Source organism: Eschscholzia californica, unplaced genomic scaffold, assembly GCF_041429995.1.
Source record: "Eschscholzia californica isolate CP2 unplaced genomic scaffold, dmEscCali1.0.p SCAF_6, whole genome shotgun sequence".
Lineage (NCBI taxonomy): Eukaryota > Viridiplantae > Streptophyta > Magnoliopsida > Ranunculales > Papaveraceae > Eschscholzia > Eschscholzia californica.
Genome location: NW_028238483.1, coordinates 38,836,546 through 38,858,906, shown reverse-complemented (window position 1 = coordinate 38,858,906; position 22,361 = coordinate 38,836,546). Strand labels below are relative to the sequence as shown.

The window sequence follows — 22,361 nt, the reverse complement described above, 5'->3', positions numbered from 1 at the left end:
AAAGTTAAACAGAAAATCCATCTTATAAAGTATAGTAATTAATAAAAAGTATATTTATACTATTGCATAATTTATTTCAAACCTTCCCCATCAATAATTATGTAACACTGGATGCCATTTTAGTTATCATTCTTTTCTTTTTTTGCTTTTGGGATTATCTATGATGGATTTTTTAGTTCTCTCTAAAGATTTGAGTTTTCCAAAAATAATTTAGAAATGATATTAATATGAATATGAAATCAGACCTCCAAATTCCAAACAACTCTATCTCTCTCTACAACATTCTCTCTCTCTCTAAAAACTATGAAACTCTTTGCAAACACAGAAATTAAATGAATACTATTGTTTTTGTTTCTTCCTTCTTGTATTCTCTTTCCCAAAATTTATATTATTTCTTCTTATAATCATAACAAGAATCAACAGGAGGAAGAAGCTTTGGTTGCCCTCATTGAACACAGAACTAAAGAACTTGAAAACTTCAAGAACAGGTTCAATTATTACAAGGTTCAATTATTACAAAACCCAGGTTGTTATTTTTCATAATTTCATTACTCTCTCTCTATGTCTATTTGTGTTATCAAGAACCAGCGTTGTTATTTATTTTATAAGTTGTTACTTGGAAGTAGCAATTCTTTGATTGAACCTTTCAATGATCTAAAATTCTTTATATTCTAAGTTGAATTTGGTAAGGACTTACTTAGATATTTAAAGACTGTGATCAACTCTAAGTAAAGAATCATGTTAATATTGGTTATATGAAATTTGTAAATGACCGATGAAAATATCAATCCACTCTGTTTGTTGTTAGGTTATAACATGTGCACAGGGACAAGTAAGAACTAGAGTAAACTGAAAATGACCAGTATCAACTTTTGTCAACAATCAAGTAACAATTTGTCCAAGTTAATACTATCATTATTATGTTCAAGTTTTAGTTTTGAAGGAAGAACACTACCATATATTTGAAATAACAATATAAATTAAGACTTTGATATTAATGACATACCTGGAATTGATATTTTGTAAACACAAGATAGTTCAAAGAGAGAGAGAAACGTGTTGAGATTTTTAAACTGAGTTGTTGAAAGTTGTTGCTCATATATTCAGTGAAGAAGTCGAGAGATAGAAGAAGTGGTTTAGATAGAGAGAAAGTTGTTGAGAGAAAAATAAGGTGAAGTGGGAAAAATGGTTACTGAGAAAGAGATTCTTTAGGGGGAGGTGGGTAACAACTTTCCTTGATTTTAGAGAAAAATAGAAAATTTTGATCACGTGAGTGAAAATTTCCGAATCAAACACACCCCAAAATCTTAACAAGACATTCTTCCTGAATACTAAAACAAGTTCTCCATCAAATCTTTTTCTATTGACTAATGAAACTTAAAAAGTTGCTTTTAGGTTAAAAGTTTCCCCAAATCCCCCCCCACCTACAAAACCCTCAAAATCGCCGCCGAATAAACTCAATTTATATGTATAATTCAGATACTGACAAGTACTAAAAGAAGATCCTTTAATGTGAATTCTGTATTTATTTGGTGGGTTTTAATGAAGAGCAGAAGAAACAAACCGTTTTAGTTTCGGAAAAAACAGAGGAAAATGTGGTCAAAAGAAGCGGTTGTGTTTAATAACTATTTGGAAGGTGTTTTTTGAGTTAAAATCGGTTTTGAATTGATGTACTACAAATCACAGTCGTAATTGTAGTACAGTGTAGTACAATTAAATGGAAATGGTTGGAAAATTTTCCATTAATGTCTTTCTGTTTCAGTGGGATTCTGATTTAGGGTTGATTTCTTATAATTGGGGAGGTCTTTATTTCTACATTTTTGTATCTGGTTTGTTGATTCAATTGGAGAAAGACCCATTCTGAGATTTAATGCAATTTATTGAATCAAAGGATACCCATTTTTGATATTGGTCCTGGATTTCATTACTTTCTCTTTACAGAGAGAAAGAGAAAGAGAAAGAGGAGAGAGAGAGAGAGAGAGAGAGAGAGAGAGAGAGAGAGAGAGAGAGAGAGAGAAAGGTTTTTATTTCTCTTTGTCGAAGACAGGTTGAGTGATTCATTAAATTAGAGAAAACCCATTTATGAAATAGTCCATTTTAGGGGGTCTAGGTGGTTCTACTGTTTAGATTGAAGAAGACAAAGATCAAAATGAGCTATTCACTTAAACACTGAGGAAAAGGACAAGACCCAGATGAGATTATCTGTTTTTTAATCTATTTCTTGATTACCCAAGTAACATTTCAAAACAAGTAACCATTTCAATTTCCATTCTTAAGCTATTATTGTGGAAGAAGAGTTATTTAGATTGAGAAAGTAATTCAACTTGGAGATATGATGAATAGTTTAGAGTTGAAAGAGATTGGAAGAGAAGAAGTGGGTAGTGAGCAAAAGGAACAACAAGGAGAACAAGATTTGTCAAGGAAAATTCCACCATGGAAGAAGCAAATAACATTTAGAGGACTAGTTGCTAGCTTTATAATTGGTGTTATTTATAGTGTTATTGCTACAAAGCTTAATCTCACAACAGGACTTGTCCCTAATCTCAATGTATCTGCTTCTCTTCTAGCATTTGTGTTCATTAGTACATGGACTAAGGTTCTTCACAAGGCTGGTTTTGTATCCACTCCTTTCACCAAACAGGAGAATACAGTAATTCAAACTTGTGCTGTTGCTTGTTATAGTCTTGCTTATGGAGGTCTCTCTCTCTCACAATCACTTTTTGTCTTTCTATATCTCTCTTGAAGTTTGCAACTGAACCTGGGTAATTTGGTTGCAGGTGGATTTGCGTCTTATTTATTGGGATTGAATAAGAGAACATATGAACAAGCAGGGGTTGATACCCCAGGGAACACTCCAGGGAGTCATAAGGAGCCTGGGATTGGTTGGATGACTTCATTTCTTTTTGTTACTAGTTTTGTTGGACTTCTAGTCTTGGTTCCTCTTAGAAAGGTATGATTTTTTTCATCATTTTTTAAGTTGTACTTCTTAAATGGGATTTTGATCATTTTTTAATTCAGAAGATAATTGTTCTTGATATTCTAATTGTTTTCATCTTCTTGTTCTTGATAGTTAATCATATTAGGCTCATTGTTCTTGATTTCGGGTTGTAGTGCTATTACAATTTTGTAGCTTGATCTCTCGTTCTTTTTCAGTCGTTTCCATTACTAGTTTAGTTTCACTTTTACTAGCTAAACCGATTATAGGTCTGTTTTGAATTTGGTTATGTTGATAATTTTAATCTATCTCAAACTAATCCATATTTCTGTTTAGATTTTTTAGTAGGCAATAGTTTCATTTTCGATCCATGATTGGTTGTTGTTAATTGATAAACGTCTGCCATTATGTGTAGATCATGATAATTGATTATAAATTAGCATATCCAAGCGGAACTGCCACTGCAATTCTCATTAATGGCTTCCACACATCTCAAGGAGATAACACTGCCAAGTACTTCACTGGTCCCTTAACCCTCATTCTAATGGACTGCCATCTGAACTTGATTCGGGTCATAAATTTTCTTTATCATCTTTGCAGGAAACAGGTCAAGGGGTTCACAAAGTTCTTATCATTAAGTTTTTTCTGGGGTTTCTTCCAATGGTTCTTCTCTGGAGGAGATCTATGTGGATTCAAACAGTTCCCAACTTTCGGGCTGAAAGCGTGGGCTCAAACGTGCGTATTTCTTCTCGTGGTTTGCCCATCCGATTAAAATCCTATTGCTACTTGTGTTTTCATAGAACTTTTGGTTTCTATGGCGTTGCAGATTCTTTTTCGATTTCAGCATGACTTATGTTGGAGCAGGAATGATTTGTTCCCATCTTGTAAACTTGTCTTTGCTTTTCGGAGCTGTGCTCTCATGGGGGTTAATGTGGCCATTGATACATGACCGAAAAGGAGATTGGTACTCCGCAAGTTTACCCGAAGGAAGTATGAAGAGTTTGACGGGTTATAAAGTATGTAATTGTTGATTAAAGCTTCCTTCAATTCTTTCACTTAAAAGTGGGCCTTAACCCGTTCTTCATGAAATTTTAACCCTGGTCATGTAACTGGCAGGTTTTTATCTCCATTGCTCTTATTCTCGGTGATGGGTTCTACAATATTCTCAAGATTATCTTTTACACCTGCCAAAGTATTCGTGCCAGAGCCAAAGACAAACGCCTCAGTGCAGGTAAATAAGCAATGAAAATAGGTTTGTTATATTATCTACTTAGTACTACATATATGGAGGCGAAAGATCAAATGTGACCCTCTCCCGTCGTTTCTTCCTCAGTCTCTCTCTTGTAGTAACAGTGTAATAGTATTAACTTATTATATTACTCGCTTCGTATGTTGAAAACGAGACAAATCTTTTGGACCCCTTTTACGGTTTCTCCTCTTTATATAGATCATCTATCATCTATACTGGTTAAGTCGGACCAACGAATCCTGAATGAATGTCGGGCTCCAACCCAGGACTGAATGAACTGAAACTCATTTCATAAAAGAATAGTCTGGTTTCCCAAAGCCCAAGTATCATAACATATGATTTCTTCATGGTCTGCAAAATATGGAAACTTACCTTGTGATTGTCTTCTTTTCTTCAGTTGCAGATGAACAAAGCCAGCCTCGCGAAGATCTGCATCGAAACGAATTTTTCATGAGAGAAGGCATTCCTTTGTGGGTTGTATGTGTTGGATATGTTCTCTTCTCTAGTATATCGATCATCGTGATACCACTCATGTTCCCTCAACTCAAATGGTATTTCGTTGTCGTAGCGTACATTCTTGCTCCATCTCTCGGATTCTGCAATGCTTATGGTTCTGGTTTAACCGACATGAACATGTGTTATAACTATGGGAAAGTAGCTCTTTTTGTGCTTGCTGCAGTTTCCGGAAAAGAAAACGGTGTAGTTGCTGGGATGGTAGGTTGTGGGCTTATTAAGTCCATGACTTCAATCTCGTCCGATCTAATGCAAGATTTCAAGTCGGCCCATCTCACGATGACTTCACCTCGTTCTATGCTTATAAGCCAAGCAATTGGTACGGCTATGGGTTGTGTTGTTGCTCCTTTAATGTTCTTTCTCTTCTACAAAGCGTTCGATGTTGGAAATCCAAATGGAGAATACAAAGCTCCTTACGCTATAATTTACCGAAACATGGCGATTCTTGGTGTTGAAGGTTTTTCAGCCCTACCTCAACATTGTTTGCAGCTTTGTTATGGATTCTTTTCATTTGCTTTTGCAGCTAACTTGTTGAAAGATCTTTCTCCACCGATGATCGGAAAATGGGTTCCTCTACCTATGGCTATGGCAGTGCCGTTTCTAGTCGGAGCAAATTTTGCTATCGATATGTGTGTTGGGAGCTTGGTTGTGTTTTTGTGGAAGAGATTTAACAACAAGAAGGCAACTGTGTTGATTCCAGCAGTTGCTTCTGGTTTGATATGTGGAGATGGGTTGTGGATTCTTCCTTCATCTCTTCTTGCTTTAGCCAAAGTTAGGCCTCCTATCTGTATGAAATTCTTGTCATCTTAGAAATCAGAATTCTTAGATAAAACAATTGAAGAAATTAGAAAAACACAGAAAAGCAACAATAAAGAATTTTATTAGGTCAGATTTTTCATTTTTCGTCTTATCAACAATTTTGAGATACTGATAATTCAGTTCAAAATTGTAGTTTGTTTCAGCTAGTGGTTGGCTTGACTTTTATGGTACCTCCATTCAGGGATGAGGATTAGGCTGGTCTGGGCTGGCGAGGCACCGTTGGTATGTGGGCCTTCCGGCAGTCTGGGCTATCACAGACTCCACCCATGCTATGGACTACTTTAGATCTGGTCCGATAGGACCGAGCATCGGACATCCTCATCATTTTGCAATGACAGTCCCCACTTATCTGCTGGGGCTTGTTAAGAGATTTATCAACAACTAACTCTTGATAAATGATCATCAGATATGACAAATGTTGTACTTAGTGTAATAGTCCTACTCACGCGAGTGTGCGAAGTCTTGGCTATAGGTGTTCGCTCAAGCTTGTGAAGATTCAAGTTCTTTGATTGGGCTAGTGGAGCCTCCTATAAGAACAAAACCCCGTACCGATAGACTTGGGTTTGTGGGAGGCAAAAACTGAGACGATATCGTTAACTGGAAATGCTTGGGCCATCACGCTTTGAGCTAAGAGTGAGCATAAAGAAATAATGAACTTTTCATTTTATCTTTTGGGCTGTTTGTCAGATTAGTCACTCGAACTATCTGTAACAGTAAGATTCAAATTCATCAAAGATTTGACATACAGTACCAGATGGAAATCCTAACCAAAAAGAAAGTGAAATTTCTTCTACCACATAGGTTTTTCTTATTCAAACTTAGAGATCTTTATTAGTTTTTTTTTTGATGAAATTGAGATCTTTATTAGTTAACAACAGAGGTACAGTACCGTAAACACATATTGACATTTTTTTTGTATGCATAAAAGTTATTAATGGAGGGATTGCATCCATTGTTTCCGTTCCCTCTCCACCTCCATGTTGGTCGGATCAGAGGGTTGACTTATTGACCTTTCCTCTATTGCTTCGCACGGAAACTGATGCCCGATCCCATCCGACGCAAACCTTGCGCGGCTGCGCCTATCAGAGGGACCGATCTGTTTGGACTACTGGCTCAGCTCACACAGTAATAACCTATAACAAAAAAAAAATCTACCTCTCTATATTGTATAATGGAGCCTATCAGATTTTTTTTTGGGTAGAAATATATAGGCAAGGCTTCCTAAATCCTAACCTTTTTCATGCCTGAATAATACTTGAATTAGTGGGAGTTCCACATTCAACTACTTCACTCAAACCATCTTGACTATAAGCCATCCTTCAAATTGGACTCTCCATCCTTTTTCATGCCTGAATAATACTTGAATTAGGTTAGAAAGGCAGACTATTTATGGCAGTATTAGGGTCCAATACCAATGAAAACTCTCTTCTTAAGATGTACAAACATTTTCTCATTAAAATGTTTGAAAATAAGATGTACACACATTTTCTCATTAAATCCCATAATAGAATCCAATAATTGAAAGAAGAATCCAAGATGAATCAATTCAAACTAGTGACCCATCAATCTCTTTTACTTTGTCCTATCTTCAACTTTCGGGGAATTGAAGAATCTACATGTGACATCATACCACTTACCTCAGCTCTCAAAACTTCTAGACAATAACAAGTTATAAAGGTATGAACGTATCTCTTTCTCAAATGGTAGAAACTAATTTGGTAACCACTCTGGTCGATTGATACACTTTTCATGTGGTGGATTTGCTAAATTTGAAAAAGAATACAATAAACCAGTAGCATAAATATGAAAGTTGGATGATTGGACAAAAAAGTCCAAAACAATCAAGTTTAGTAAGGGAGGTCCAAGATCATAAATAAATTAGGACACACTTAAAAAAAATCAGGTTCAAAGTGGCCAATGAATATGATGTTATTATAAATACAAGTCTAAATTTGAAAAGGAAACTTTTGTAAGATCTAATTAGACTAGAAAAAAAAAACATGTAAAAGAATTCAAATTATACAAGTTACACAAACATAAAGCTCAAATTCATATCTCAAGAAAACAAGAGCACCTTAAACATAAAATTGAACATAATTGATAGGTTTGTTTAGATATAAGAGAAGTTATTATTTTGGAGACAAATTTCAAAATTGAATAGACCCAACATTAATGGAGTTTGAAAATAAAAACCTTAAGAAAAAGTGAGAAATCTTACCTCCCAAAGAGATATGTGGATCAGCTTAAGTTCAATTGCACAAGAGAGAGAAAGTGTGTGAAATCTAAGTCAAAAACTGACTATTGAGGTCATAGTCTAGCAAATTGTTTGCTAGCTCTATACTACTTCCAACTTCTCATTTATGATAACAATCATTTAGCCCATAACTTCTAGTGAGAGAGAAATCAAAAGAGAGAGAGAGAGAGGAAGAGGTTTATAAAAGTGAGTAGATTGATCACACAAGATAGATCAAGATAGAAAAAAGAAAACCCATTTTGAGGAAGGTGAAAATAAATTGAGAAGTAGAAAGTAAAGATGGAGAAAGATATAGAGATGAGAGAAAATATTGGAAATGATGATGATGAAGAACAAAGCAAGGAGAGAAGAGAGTTAATGAAAATTCAAACATGGAAGAAACAGATAACAATACGTGGGTTGGTAGCTAGTTTGGTTATAGGTGTACTTTATAGTATAGTGATAATGAAGCTTAATCTTACAACTGGTATAACACCAAATCTGAATGTCTCAGCTGCTCTAGTTGCATTTATAGTGATAAGATCATGGACTAAGTTCCTTAAAAAATTGGGTATTTCTTCTACTCCTTTCACTCCACAAGAGAACACTGTCATTCAGACTTGCTCAGTTGCTTGCTATAGCATTTCTCTTGGAGGTATGGAACACTACTTCAACAAGCTTACTAGTCTCTCTCTCTCTCTCTCTCTTATATTCTTTAGGAAATCTTAGTTTTATGGAAAATTTGGTCGAAACTTATTATAATTTTTTTGTTTTAGTGAAAAAAGATCACTTGATAGTCACTAGTCTTTAGCTGTTTTAAGTATTTTCGAAATTCACTAATGATTGCAAGAAGTTAACAATTGTTTCCAAAAAGTTGTAAAATGATTGAAAAAAGGTTACTAAAAATATTAAATTTATAACAAAACAAAACACAGATGATTAGATTGTTAACGGAACAAAATATAATTTGTCTTTCTAACTTAAAAAAAAAAAAGACTAAATCGGGCCTCTGACTCAACTTTCAGTATTTTTATAGTAATTTTTTTGATATCGTAGTAAACATAATTAAATAAAATTAAAACTTTGATTGCAGGTGGTTTTGGGTCTTATTTATTAGGTTTGAACAAGAAAACATATGAGCGAGCAGGGATTGATATGGAAGGAAATACATCAAATAGTTATAAGGATCCTGGAATTGGTTGGATGACTGCTTTTCTCTTTACTACTTGTTTTGTTGGGCTTTTGGCTTTGGTTCCTCTTAGAAAGGTATTTCTTTTTTCGGTCAATTTTACAGATATTAATTGCAGATGATCATAAATGGAAGAAACTTAATTAGTCGAAAGTGAAAAAAAATATAAAGATAAATTCCCCTCTTAATTTAACTAATTATGCTATAAAAATTGCACCCAAATGCTTATCGGGTAGAAATCAAGAAAATACGAAGTTAAAAGAATACAAACTCAAATAAGATAAAGTTGCTCAAATTGATGGTTTCTTGCGGATGTCATATGCAAATTTTACCTTGGCGGAATAGACTTATTGATTGAGAAATTAATAAGACATGTGAAGGCACATGCCCTGGTAACCACAAGAAAATCATAGAATGTACTTGTTCCTTTTTCGTGGTGGAGATAACACAAGTGCTAATGGACTTTGTCCAAGGCCTTTAACCACTTGACTAGCCAACCCTGAATCATGGAATAGTCAATCACGAAAAGGACTTGCGGTACCATCTCAACAACCTAATATTTGGTTTGTATCCATATTTCTTCACTAGAGAGATCATGAATCGAATTTACTGCTTTAAAAAATTGTGTCAAGAGAAGTAAAGTAGAATTTCGTGTCAACTCCTGGTTGTCCAAGTGATTGATAGTGTTGATATAAACTTCGAAACCCAGGTTCGTTTCCCGGAGGTCGAATTCGTGGTTTATTAAACTTGGATATTAGAAGTATAAATAATGTAGTTAGACAGACTTTAGGTTGTTTAGTTTGACTTTAGGCCAGAAGTTTAATTGGGTTGCAGGCCGTTTGTTTCAAGGTTTAATTCGGTAACTATCGTGCTTATCACATCTCTGATGTATTAAATGCTATTATAATGACATTTAATACAGCCTAAATGTCATTCTCATTCTAGGTTAAAATATAGAAGCTCTGGTTGCGTGAAAACTTGTATATTTTTCTACTGAAAAAAACTTAGGTTCGAATGTTACTGTTTCATGAATATATGGAGTCTTTCTTGAAAACAGATTATGATAGTGGACTACAAACTAACTTACCCAAGTGGAACTGCAAGTGGAGTTCTCATTAATGGCTTCCACTCTGCAAAGGAAGACAAAAATGCCAAGTACTCTTCTTGTCTTGTCGCTTTTACACTTGAAACTATCTGTAACCTGAATCAATTAACTCTAACATCTCTCTCTCTCTCTCTTCTCTCTCTGTTATATAAATATATATATAGGAAACAAACAGTTGGGTTTACAAGGTTCTTTTCGATAAGTTTCCTATGGGGTTTCTTTCAATGGTTCTACACTGGAGGAGAAGAATGTGGGTTCTCACAGTTCCCTACTTTTGGGTTGAAAGCTTGGAAACAAACGTTTGTCTAAATCTCTTTCTCTATTTTATGTATTAAAACGATTTTATCGATACTTAAAGTCATATATACATATTAATCGTTTGAATTTACGGCTGGGTTTTCTCTTTTTTTTTTTGGCAGATTTTACTTCAATTTTAGTATGACATATATTGGAGCAGGAATGATTTGCCCACATTTAGTGAACTTGTCATTGCTTCTTGGAGCTGTGATGTCTTGGGGAATAATGTGGCCATTGATACATGGACTTAAAGGAGATTGGTATCCAGGGAATTTACCAGATAGTAGCATGAAGAGCTTGCAAGGTTATAAGGTATGTTTTTTTTTTTAATCTATGTGCTAATATTTAATGTTTAATCTATATACCAATTTTCGATCTTGTCCACCAATAGTATTCGACTTCGGTTGCTTATAAGTTATAAAACCGATCTATAGGCTAATTAAGGCTTAGCTTGTTCTCACTTGGTCATATTTATGCAGGTTTTTATAGCTGTAGCTCTCATCCTTGGTGATGGGATTTACAATTTTCTCAAAGTAGTTGCTATCACAAGCATGACCATCCATTCTAGATTCAAGAAAAAAGGCATCAATACAGGTAAACTAAAGATTTCTTGATGGCAGTTTGAGGAATCAACTGATGCACGAAGGCTGTTGGATCATGAATTTTCCGTAGTTCGGTTAGAGCTGAGTTGAACATATTTGTGACTCTAAGGCAGATAGCAATCCAATAGTTACTGAAAATGTAGGCCTTCGCCCAAACCAGAGTTCAACCTATTTATGGTTTGGTTTTTGCCCAAACCAGAGCTCAACCTAGGCTTCCGTCCATGACGTGGCTCGGGCACATCAGTCTTTTTCATTTTTATATTCCCTTGCCCCTCAAAGTAGCGCTAGTCCCTTCGACACCCACATTCTTATGGTATAATAGCTAATGGCTCAAAATCATCCAAAACCAAGCCCTAACGATATATATGTACTCACTCCTTTGTTCTTATTATTTCCAACAGATGAAGATGACAAAATTCAAGACCTTGATGATATTCATAGAAATGAAGTATTCATGAGAGATCACATTCCTGTCAAACTTGCAGCATTAGGATACATACTCTTCTCTATTATCTCAACAATTGTGATCCCAAAAATGTTCCCACAACTCAAATGGTACTATGTAGTTATTGCCTACATTATTGCACCGGCAATTGGATTCTGCAACGCCTACGGTGCAGGTCTTACCGATATAAACATGGCTCATAACTATGGAAAAGTAGCTCTTTTTATACTTGCGGCTTTAGCCGGAAAAGAAAACGGTGTAGTCGCGGGCCTTGTCGGTTGTGGGCTTATCAAATCCTTGGCATCAATATCTTCTGATCTCATGCATGATTTCAAAACAGGACATCTAACTTTCACTAGTCCAAGGTCAATGCTAGTAAGTCAAGCTATAGGCACTGCTATGGGCTGTATTGTGGCTCCCCTAACTTTCTTCCTTTACTACAAAGCCTTTGATATTGGAAACCCTGATGGAGTATTCAAAGCTCCATTTGCTTTAATATATAGGAACATGGCAATAATAGGTGTTGAAGGATTTTCGACGTTGCCTCAACATTGTTTACAACTTTGTTATGGGTTTTTTGCAATTGCAATTGGAATTAACTTGTTAAGAGACTATTCTCCACGAAAAGTTAGTAAGCTCATGCCATTACCGATGGCAATGGCGGTTCCGTTCTTAGTCGGGGCGTATTTCTCGATCGATATGTGTCTTGGGAGTTTGATTGTGTTTACATGGGAGAAACTTAATAGCAAGAAGGCTAGTTTTATGGTTCCTGCAGTTGCTGCTGGTTTGATATGTGGGGATGGCTTATGGACTCTCCCTTCATCTATTCTTGCTTTGGCTAAGGTTAATCCTCCTATATGCATGAAATTCTTGAAAGCTAACTAAGAAGAGGTGGAAAGGGAGAAACAACTTGTGTAATGAATATGCTAGTCGATACTCGTGCGTCTGAGTACGTATATCCAAAATGTAAGAACAAAATAAACAATAGATATATAAATTTTCCGTTTATTGTTCTGAATATAGTTCTACCTACTTATTGTGTATTTAATGGTAGAAAAGAAATAAAATTTCTAATGTAATTGTCCTTAAAAGTTTAGCTAAAGCTTTCAAGTGGATTAGTTAATAAAGCCCCCCACTTTCTTTTTCCTATTTCCTCAAAATCCTTTCTTCTAATTAATACATTATGAAATAAAACAAATTGATTTTGAGAAAGAGAAATACGAAATAATTATTTCGATGCAATAAAACTAATATTGTGGGTTTTGTTTTTTACTTGTTCTTTGCTGTAATGAAATAAAACCACTATATTAGTTCTTTTGTTAATGTCGTTACATAAACATTTATCATTTATCCATCATTATTTCGAAGATCCCCCAACTTTTTTTTGATGAAAAAAAGATCCCCCAACTTAGTTGAGGCTTCTATATTGTGAAATGCACATTTGATAAAGTGAAATATGGACCAACAGTCTAGTTTAGACCACATCTACAATTTCAATCTTTTTTTTAGGAATTTGAGGCTTTTGAGTAGAATAATCCAACAAAAATCATAAAATATTGTTTAGGTGAAGAAAGACTGAAAAAATAGATAGATTGACTCAAATTGTCCAACCAATAGTCCTCAATGTTTCCTTTCCTTCAATAAAGTACAAGATTAAAAAGGGAAAATGGCAACTCAAACCTACCAGGCAAAAAGAAAGAAAAAAAACATTGGCTGTGAGGCCAGGAAATCTGTCATTAGGATTCACTTTCTTATCTCTTACTTTCTCTCCTCTTTCTCTCTCTCTTCAATTGAAGCAACTAGAGCAAACCAGAGAGCATGGCAACCACACTCAGTTTCTTAAGTCTCCCAATTAAACCCTTTAAACCTCAATCAAAACTTCCAAATCTCAACAATCCAACAAAAACCCATCTCCTAACAAACTCAAACAATCCACAACCCAAAATCCTTCAAAATTTCATCCAACAAACTGCCCATCAATTGAAATCTTCTTCTCTTCCTCTAACAGTATTCACATTGCCTTTCATTCTAGATTTACAGGCAAGTAAATCCAAATCCTCAATCATTTGATTTTCTTAATTTAATTTTTGAGAACTCTGCAAATTGGACATTGAAATGGTTGAATTTGAAACAGGATGCAGTTGCTGCTGGAGGAGAATTTGGGATTTTAGAAGGAAGAAGTGTTGCTTTGATTCATCCAATAGTAATGGGTAGTTTGTTTTTGTATACACTTTGGGCTGGTTATTTAGGTTGGCAATGGAGAAGAGTAAGGACAATTCAGAATGAAATAAATGAACTCAAAAAACAGGTGAAACCAGTTGCTGTTACAGCACAAGGAGAAGAAGTTCCATCTTCACCTACAAAATCACCCATTGAAATCAAAATTCAAGAACTCACTGAGGTAATCGAACTTGATTATTCAGAATTTGAGTAAAGTAATTCATAATTTACATCGATAGAGTCATTTCTTAACGGGAAAAAAATAATAGGAAAGGAAGGAGTTGCTCAAAGGTTCATACAAGGATCGGCATTTCAATGCCGGTTCAATATTGTTAGGATTCGGAGTGCTTGAATCAATTGGTGGAGGTCTAAATACTTGGCTTCGAACAGGAAAACTTTTCCCAGGTCCTCATCTATATGCCGGAGCAGGTAATTATTGAGCTTCATCATTTCATCCTGTTAAAATGTTGATGGGCCTCGCGTCATGGGGAAATAAGTAGGTTTTCACCAAAATGACCCATTTCCGACAACCATAAAACGACTAGTACAGGATACTTCTCTAGAATACCCCCACCGCTGTTTGAAGTATAGTGCCAGGTGCGTGTCTGGCATGCTAATATGCTAGCTGCGGCGAGTACATGACCATGCCAATTCACAGGCCGTAGCAAATCAGAGAATGTTTAGATCAGTGCCTGTATCTAAACAGGACACTGTGCTAGTGTCACGGCATGTGTCCGTTAAACTGGCCACCACGACTGCAACAGCCCCTTTGAAACACAAGCGTGTAGTTGCATAAGAAAATAAAGCATAAGTTTCTTATTTACAAACAATTGAGAATAAAATCGATGAGGACATGTTTGTATAAGATCAAAAGATTCAAAAGAATATAAAATCTGAGTCAGAAGATACATATTGTTGTTTGTGGTAAGATCGGAGTTTTTCGTGGTAGGAATAACGGTGTTATGGGCGGCGGCAGCGGCACTGGTACCTGCAATGCAAAAAGGGAATGAAACAGCAAGAAATCTTCATATTGCTTTGAATGCTTTGAATGTTCTACTCTTTATATGGCAAATCCCTACAGGATTTGATATTGTACTTAAAGTCTTTGAGTTCACAAAATGGCCTTGAACTTATACTCAAAACCTTCTTTGCTTGTATCATTTGATACTTGTCATAACTTATATATCATTGTACTTTGTTCAATCAAACATGAGAATTGAATTAGGACTACAGGTTTCATGTTGAGTTTCAATTTTGGAACTATTTTTAATATCTTATATAGTTATTACCCATCCTTAACAAAAAAAAAAAAATATAGTTATTACCCATTAACCTTTTGTAAACAAGACCGATTCCGTCGAGTCATCCATCCAAGGATTCCAATGTATCACCGACTAATGAGGATCATAGAATAGAAATCATTCTATGTCAATGAATGTAGTTACATCTACTCAATTTGAGGAAGAGAAAAAAAATTGTGTCAAGTTTGTTAGATACCTATAGTAATGATCCTTTCACCCGCATTGGGACTATATGGAAGAAGAGATGTAGGAAAGAAGTTCAGAGTTGTTATGACAAAGAACAAGTGAACCACGAAAAGGAATAATGGAAGTAAATAATGACACGAACACAAGCAATTTACGTGGTTCGGTTGGTGAGACCTACTCCACGGCGAACAATGGCGCGATGATTTTCACTATGAATGAAGAACAAGATGATAGAGATCTCTCAAGAGTTTTATTGTTTTAGTATTTGTAGTTGACTAAAACCCTGACACTCAGCCGCCTCTTAACCCTCTCCCCAAAGCCGATTCTAGGATGCACCCTTGCAACCCTCTATAAGATTAGGACAAGCATAAGTAACCGAGTTGGGCCAAAATTTCAATGGTTTTTTGGGGTTACGAACCACGTTAGACATCGACCCATATTCAAGGCACTTTCAATAAGAGTAAATGGTGAAACGTATACTTCGTATTGGTCATTGGCAATAAAATAAAACTAGCTGAGAAGTTTGTGGGCACGAAACTGAAAATCAGTTGACAGTGAGCGATAGTGAGCAGGGAAGCCCTACATATCGTATCCTTGGTCCATGTGAGACTATTCTTCGACTAACATGCGTACTTTTGTTAGGTGATGTGAAGCACACATGACCTTTGGGCCTATTTCCTACTGGGGGAGCTTTTATGTATTGTTAAGCTTTTATGTAAACCGCAGCAGTTAGTAACTCTCATTCTCCATTACCTCATTGAGCTTCAAATCCGCTTCCACAGCCGCTTGTTCTGGTTCATATCCATCCCTCCCTTCGTTTTCCAATGATTCCCCTTCGTAGTCAATCTCTGATTTTCTTCCTTCTCCAATTCCTATTTCTTTTGTGTTTCAAGTTCTAGTTTATTCTTGTCCTCCAACTCTGTTTTCTCTCTGTTCTTGATATTTGATTCTTCCATTTCAGCTACACAATTTTCAGAGATTAGGGTTTCTAAAAGAGTATAAGATCATGTGAAAGAACAACAAGTGGAGGACAAAGAAGATTTAATTCTGAATATAAGAGATTAAATATTCTTGATCTTCTTGGTATATCTTTAAATATTCTGAGTTCTTCTTGATCGTCCGATCTCGTCTTCTTGATCTGTCACGTTCATACACATGTTACACACATGTCTCAATTTTTGGACTCATCTTGATCGTCGGATCTCTTCATTACGATCTGTCTTATATCACGAATCAATTATTTCTCTGTGTAAATCGGGTCAGGTACCCAAGTTCGGTCGGGGCTGGACCATGGCCAGGCTGGGTCACGAACACATACGCAAGCTTGCGACCATGGTTAGGCTCGACCTAGTTAAGCTTATGGGCCATAAGTGTGATGCCACTTGAGCCCATGTAGGATGCTACATGGGCTATGCCAGCCCTGGCAGCTATACGGTGAGTTTGTAATTGGTCAGGCCTGGGCAAGCCTGTTAGTCAAGGTACGAAGGGAAAGACTACTAAAGTAGGATTTGAGTGATACGTCTCGGGACCAAATAGTTCTTTATGCAGTAGTTATGAGCCCGTTAAAATCTGGTTTGTGTACTACTTGCAGTTGTTACGGTGTATATATTCAATTTATCATATCAGTAACAATATGTTAACACAATCATCGCCCAGTCACATTACCATCACCATCGTCTGTCATCATCAAAACCATGACTAACTAGCATCAGAAATGAACAATTTAACATCATCGACTTCTTTCTACCACATGAAGACCTTGTGGTCACCATATGCAATGACCATATATACAACTAGCTGGGAGCACTAAAACCACAAGCAACATGAGGACAATGGCTAAAATACATGACCAACTCAAAACCCAAAATATATTCATTTCTACGACATGCATGGAATACGGTGATAGCTAGCTAAATTAGGAGCATTGTCCATATCAACATAGAGTGAGTCGAAATCAGTCGAAGTGGTGAGTAGAAGATAGTGACGGTACATGAAATGGCTTAAAAAATAAAGATCTTCGATATCATCCTCTATAGTCTATAGAAAGATATATTATGACTTATGAGATGATGAGACCAATAAGTTGATTTGATATCTCACTATCAACATTTTGGCATAAAAAAAAGGTAGTATTTCTCCATGAAGTTGATTGATTAGGATAAGATTGTATTGTGAAAGTACACACACCTTTGAATGCATACGGTTCAAAAAAATAAAAAATTGCAAGAAAAGATGTGTAACGTATATCTGCTCTACTCTCCGATCATGGAATAGATGAAGCTTCGAGCTCATATTGGTCATCACTTGAGGAAAAAAAATTAAACTCTGTGTCATCAAAATTTTACGTTGTTCGTAAAGTGGTCGGTTGTTAACTGATTGGCAGGTATATTCAATCCTACTTAAAAAAAAGGGAAAGATTTGATTTGTTCTCAGTGAAGGAATTCATAATGAAATGAAATCACTCCCTTCGCTACGACTTTATTGTTACAGAAAGCTACCAGTATTTAAAAGTGACTTTTAGTCTCGCGATAACCTTCGTACATGTCAAATTGTAGAAGTATTTTGTTTCAAAGTTGTTGAAATTTGGAAATCCTCTAGTGCCATTTAAAGAGATTTCTATATAATTGTTAAGTAGTCAATTTTAAATTCAATTAGTTGAACTATTCTACCACTAAATAGTCTTTAGTGATCATTATCTGAAAGGAGATATTTATCATGTTAAAGACTTCAGCTAACGTTTGAATTTTTTTTTTTTCAAACGTATTTTCTGCTGCATCAATTTTTAAACTAATATGACCATCCAATGTTATTTAATTACGATTGAAGTTGTGTTAGTCGATTGTTCATGCCAAAGGCTCCACGAGCTCACCTAAATAACTTGAGTACTTAGTGCAAGTTCTTCTACTTTCATGAAGATAATAATTTAAGGGCGGAGCTTTGGGGCATCCAAAATAGTCTCTGAAAAATAAAGACTTCAGTAAATTAGATAAGATATAGGCGAAATCTTGTTTTGAGTCCAAAAATTGGCTTGCTTGTTTTTACCCCCGAATCGCGACCATCACCACCTTCAACCACCACCTTCGACCACCACCATTTCTCTCTTCTCTCTCCATCTGATTCTCTCTTCTCCTTTTATCTTTTTCTCTCTCTCTCCTGCTCTTTTTCTTTCTTTTACTGTTCCCTTCGAAAGATTTCTATTCGTCTAAGACGAAGAGCATATCAAGGAGAGTTTTCAGGGAAACCCGGTCCTGAAGAGTATCAGACCCTCGATCGAGGATTTCGTGACCGGTCACAAGATGTTTCGATATGGCCGAACAGGTTGATATGGCCAAAAAGTCTCGCGTCAGCGCACCTCATGCGCCAACAGAAGTTTTCCACTTCGATGCGTACACCGCCATTCGTATGTAAAATTAACCCCGTTGTAAATCTAAATGATTTGATTCGTTGTGCATCTAACCTAATGTATTTTACACTATATGTAATCTAGTTCTTCACTGACAAAAATGTGATTGACTTTTTTTTTTTTTTTTTTTTGTAATTCAAAATATGACATTTGTGCATAAAAATCGCTGCACAAATGCCAGAGCACCTGACACAAGTATTGTTGCATACCTCATCTTTCAAAATGTGATGATATATTGGGTGTTTGACATAGACTCATGTGCCCCTGACATTAACGCATAATTCATAAATGTCCCTACGTATTTTACCTTTTGGTCCTCCAGATGTAATACTTTCACACCCCAATCATAAAATACCTGAACCTAACTTTTTGGTCCCCAGTCTGACTTTTTTTTTTTTTACTGATTCTTCTTTATATACTCTTGTTTCAACTTCTTCTTATTCTTGAAAGATAATTACTTAATTAATTCCTTATATTAAAAAAAAGTTCCAACTTTCCACATCTCTACACTATGACACCCTGTAAATTAATTAATTGAGGTATATATATACCCCCAAACTTATATGTCCACATAATATAAATGTATACGTAGATAACAAGACCATTTTACATAATCAGTTCTCCTTCTTTAGTAAAAGAGAAAATCTTAAGAAAGTTTGGTGTCTTTTACATATAAGCCAATGAGATGAGAATCATATAATGTGTAAGTATTTAGTTAGAGTGGGTCCTTCATGTTGTATAAAGTCATGGAATCCCCAGTGTGGAGCAACTTACATAGATCTTATGGTTGTTGGACTTTTGTTTTCTTTTACCCAATATGCAATGTGCTTTGGAATCTAAGTCGTTCAATTTTTATACGAATCATCAAACGTAATCGTTTCAACTATTTCAAGATTTTAAACTAGAAACGATGGAAAGAAAAATACATGTTCCGTGGATAAACCCGATTTTGTGCTTACAAGAATAAGAACTGGACTCCTAAGAATATTATATTGTTCATGAAGGATAGTACAAAAATGATTGAAGAACTAATTTCAGGTTATGATGTTTACGACACATAGCTTGATTAAAAATCTGGAAAATGACCCATTAAAAAAGAAAAGCTTCTTTTTTGTGATTCGACATTATCGACTTATCCTTTTATGCACATGGTTTGTGATCATTGAGATAATTAGATGCATTATGGTCATGGGTCTACATCCTTGATATTTTGGTTATACATATCCCCCAAAGTAGGTTTTTTTTTTTCTTCAGAGTAGGGAAATGTTGATATTATTTGTTTTGACTTGACTTTTGTGACTTTGTCTACACATTGTGATAGTGGTACAGGTTAAGCACAGAGCACTTTTGTTCTTATTAATCTCGAGTTTAATAAGTACAGAGATTTTTCTTTCTTTAAACTACTCAAAATTTTGTGCTATTGGACTTGATTTTGGGCCATAATAGTAGATAAATAAAATCTATATAATAAAACAGAAGGAACAACGGTGACAAACATCATTTTGTAATAAAGAATATTGTTCAGAATCCCTTCTCAAAATTTAAAATATAGTCTTTCGTAGAAATAAGTTACCTATTTAAAAAACAATACTTCTTTCCTTCTTAGAAATAAAAATTCTAATTTAAGAAAAAAGAAACAAAATAAATTTTAAGGGTAACAAAAGTGTTAGAACTAAAAGTCGCGGAAGCTATCGAACCTACCCAGAAATTGATCCGATTATGAAGATTAATCGAAAAGCTAAGTCAAAAATCAAATATGCGAACAGAATTTAACGAGGTTCGGCTTTAAAGCCTACGTCCTCGGGCGAACAAGAAATCTTTATTGAAGGATAGATGAAGACGACTAACACAACCCGCAAGTTCGTCCCAAGATGGTACCGTATAGAATTTAACCTTCTATACTAAATCTTCGACGACCGAGAAATTTTAACACCGCTCAAAAAACTATGAAAAATTTCTCTCACTCTTGCTCTCTCTCTCTTTAGCTCTCTCTAAAGAAGAGTTGTTGTTGCTTGTGTTGGTGTTGTATAACAAAGCACTCAAGCCCCTTTTTATAATACTATAAGCCGGTGGAATTGACTCAAAAAGAATTGGAAATTGCATCCAGAACGCCTAGCTTTAAACCGCCTAGCTTCAAACCGCCAAACTTCAAACCGCCAAGCTTCAAACCGCCATTCACTTTTCAATCCAAACCGCCTCTTACAATTCTCCACCTCGTACACAATTTGATATACTTCAAATTTTGGACGAACACCAGGATACTCCTTGTAAGATATATCTGCTTTTTGTAACTTCATCCGACTGCACCATATGACCATGGTTGCCTACGTACCCTTTTACAGGATCAAGCCTACCGTAGTTCTACCAACCCTTCACATAAAGATAACCTTGTCGCCATTATGCCCTTTCGGGCAACTTAACACGAGCCGATTTGTAGCAATTCCAGGCAATGCTGAAACTTGCTACATGTCACCACTTTAGTCAACATGTCCGCGGGATTCTCATCTGTGTGTACCTTCATGAGAGAAACATCACCTTCCTCTATGACATCTCGTACAAAGTGATACCTGACATCGATATGCTTAGTACGAGCATGATGAACCTGATTCTTCGCCAAGTGGATTGCACTTTGACTATCACACCATACATCCACGCACTCCTGCTTAATCCCTAGATCATCCAGAAGACCCCACAACCACAATGCTTCCTTCACACCCTCCGCCATAGCCATATACTCGGCCTCCGTAGTAGATAACGCAACTGTAGATTGTAACATCGATCGCCAACTAACTGGAGCACCATGTACCCTAAATACATAACCAGTAGTAGATCGTCTTCTATCTAGATCGCCAGCATAATCTGAGTCAACATAACCGCTTACCTGACATGTGTCTCCACCAAAGCACAAACCCGTATCAACAGTACCCTTCAAGTACCTCAAGACCCACTTCACAGCTTCCCAATGTGTCTTCCCCGGGTTTGCCATAAACCTACTAACCACACTGACCGCCTGTGAAATGTCCGGACGAGTACACACCATAGCGTACATCAAACTGCCAACTGCACTAGCATACGGTATACGATCCATATGATCCTTCTCCACCGTTGTAGTGGGAGATTGTTTTCCCGAGAGCCTGAAGTGTGGTGCCAAAGGTGTTGACACCGCCTTCGCATTCTGCATCCCGAACCGAGAAACTACTCGTTTGATGTAACCTTTCTGATTCAAGTACAGTTTCTTACTTGACCGCTCTCTCTTAATCTCCATTCCCAGTATCTTCTTTGCAGCGCCCATGTCTTTCATCTCAAACTCTTGACTGAGTTGAGATTTCAACTTATTTATCTCCACCATGCTTCGAGAAGCAATAAGCATGTCATCCACATACAAAAGGAGATAAATAAAGTCACCTTCGCGAAGCCTTTTGATGTATACACAACAATCATAGTCACGTCTGCGAAAACCATGCTTTAGCATGAAAAAATCAAATCGTTTGTACCATTGGCGAGGGGATTGTTTTAATCCGTAAAGAGATTTTCTCAAACGACATACTTGATTTTCTTTACCCTCAACCTTGTATCCCTCAGGTTGAGCCATATAAATTTCTTCTTCCAAATCTCCGTGCAAGAAGGCAGTTTTAACATCGAGTTGTTCCAGCTCAAGATCACTGTGAGCAACAATACTCAATAGCACCCGAATAGAAGTATGTTTCACGACCGGTGAGAAAATCTCATTGTAGTCGACCCCTTCTTTCTGTGCATAACCCTTGGCCACTAGTCTTGCCTTATACCTTGTACCCTTGATCTCGGAAGAATCCTCTTTCTTCTTGTACACCCATTTACAACCAATAACAGACTTACCTTCGGGCA

At 36.1% G+C, this 22,361-nt stretch overlaps 3 protein-coding genes and 1 long non-coding RNA gene across 4 annotated transcripts; 3 read left to right on the top strand and 1 right to left on the bottom strand.

Moving 5' to 3' along the window:
- Positions 1 to 1,325: 1,325 nt before the first annotated feature.
- LOC147534627 (metal-nicotianamine transporter YSL2-like) lies at positions 1,326 to 5,586 on the top strand. The gene is made up of 7 exons (XM_086651291.1): positions 1,326 to 2,696; positions 2,778 to 2,950; positions 3,351 to 3,448; positions 3,536 to 3,670; positions 3,762 to 3,951; positions 4,052 to 4,166; positions 4,582 to 5,586. The coding sequence occupies exons 1-7, from the start codon at positions 2,333 to 2,335 to the stop codon at positions 5,505 to 5,507; spliced, it is 2,001 nt and encodes a 666-aa protein (XP_086507417.1). The 5' UTR covers positions 1,326 to 2,332; the 3' UTR covers positions 5,508 to 5,586.
- Positions 4,162 to 7,846, bottom strand: LOC147534626 (uncharacterized). The gene is made up of 2 exons (XR_015228472.1): positions 7,735 to 7,846; positions 4,162 to 5,482 (listed from the first exon to the last, which is right to left on the bottom strand). It is a non-coding gene; the product is annotated as an uncharacterized LOC147534626 (long non-coding RNA).
- Positions 7,790 to 12,478, top strand: LOC147534625 (metal-nicotianamine transporter YSL3-like). The gene is made up of 7 exons (XM_086651292.1): positions 7,790 to 8,404; positions 8,843 to 9,015; positions 9,996 to 10,093; positions 10,208 to 10,342; positions 10,463 to 10,652; positions 10,820 to 10,934; positions 11,344 to 12,478. The coding sequence occupies exons 1-7, from the start codon at positions 8,050 to 8,052 to the stop codon at positions 12,270 to 12,272; spliced, it is 1,995 nt and encodes a 664-aa protein (XP_086507418.1). The 5' UTR covers positions 7,790 to 8,049; the 3' UTR covers positions 12,273 to 12,478.
- Positions 12,479 to 12,981: 503 nt separating this feature from the next.
- Positions 12,982 to 14,852, top strand: LOC147534624 (plant/protein). The gene is made up of 4 exons (XM_086651290.1): positions 12,982 to 13,427; positions 13,522 to 13,788; positions 13,877 to 14,036; positions 14,557 to 14,852. Exons 1-4 carry the CDS (start codon positions 13,206 to 13,208, stop codon positions 14,733 to 14,735), a joined length of 828 nt encoding a protein of 275 aa, XP_086507416.1. The 5' UTR covers positions 12,982 to 13,205; the 3' UTR covers positions 14,736 to 14,852.
- Positions 14,853 to 22,361: the final 7,509 nt, after the last annotated feature.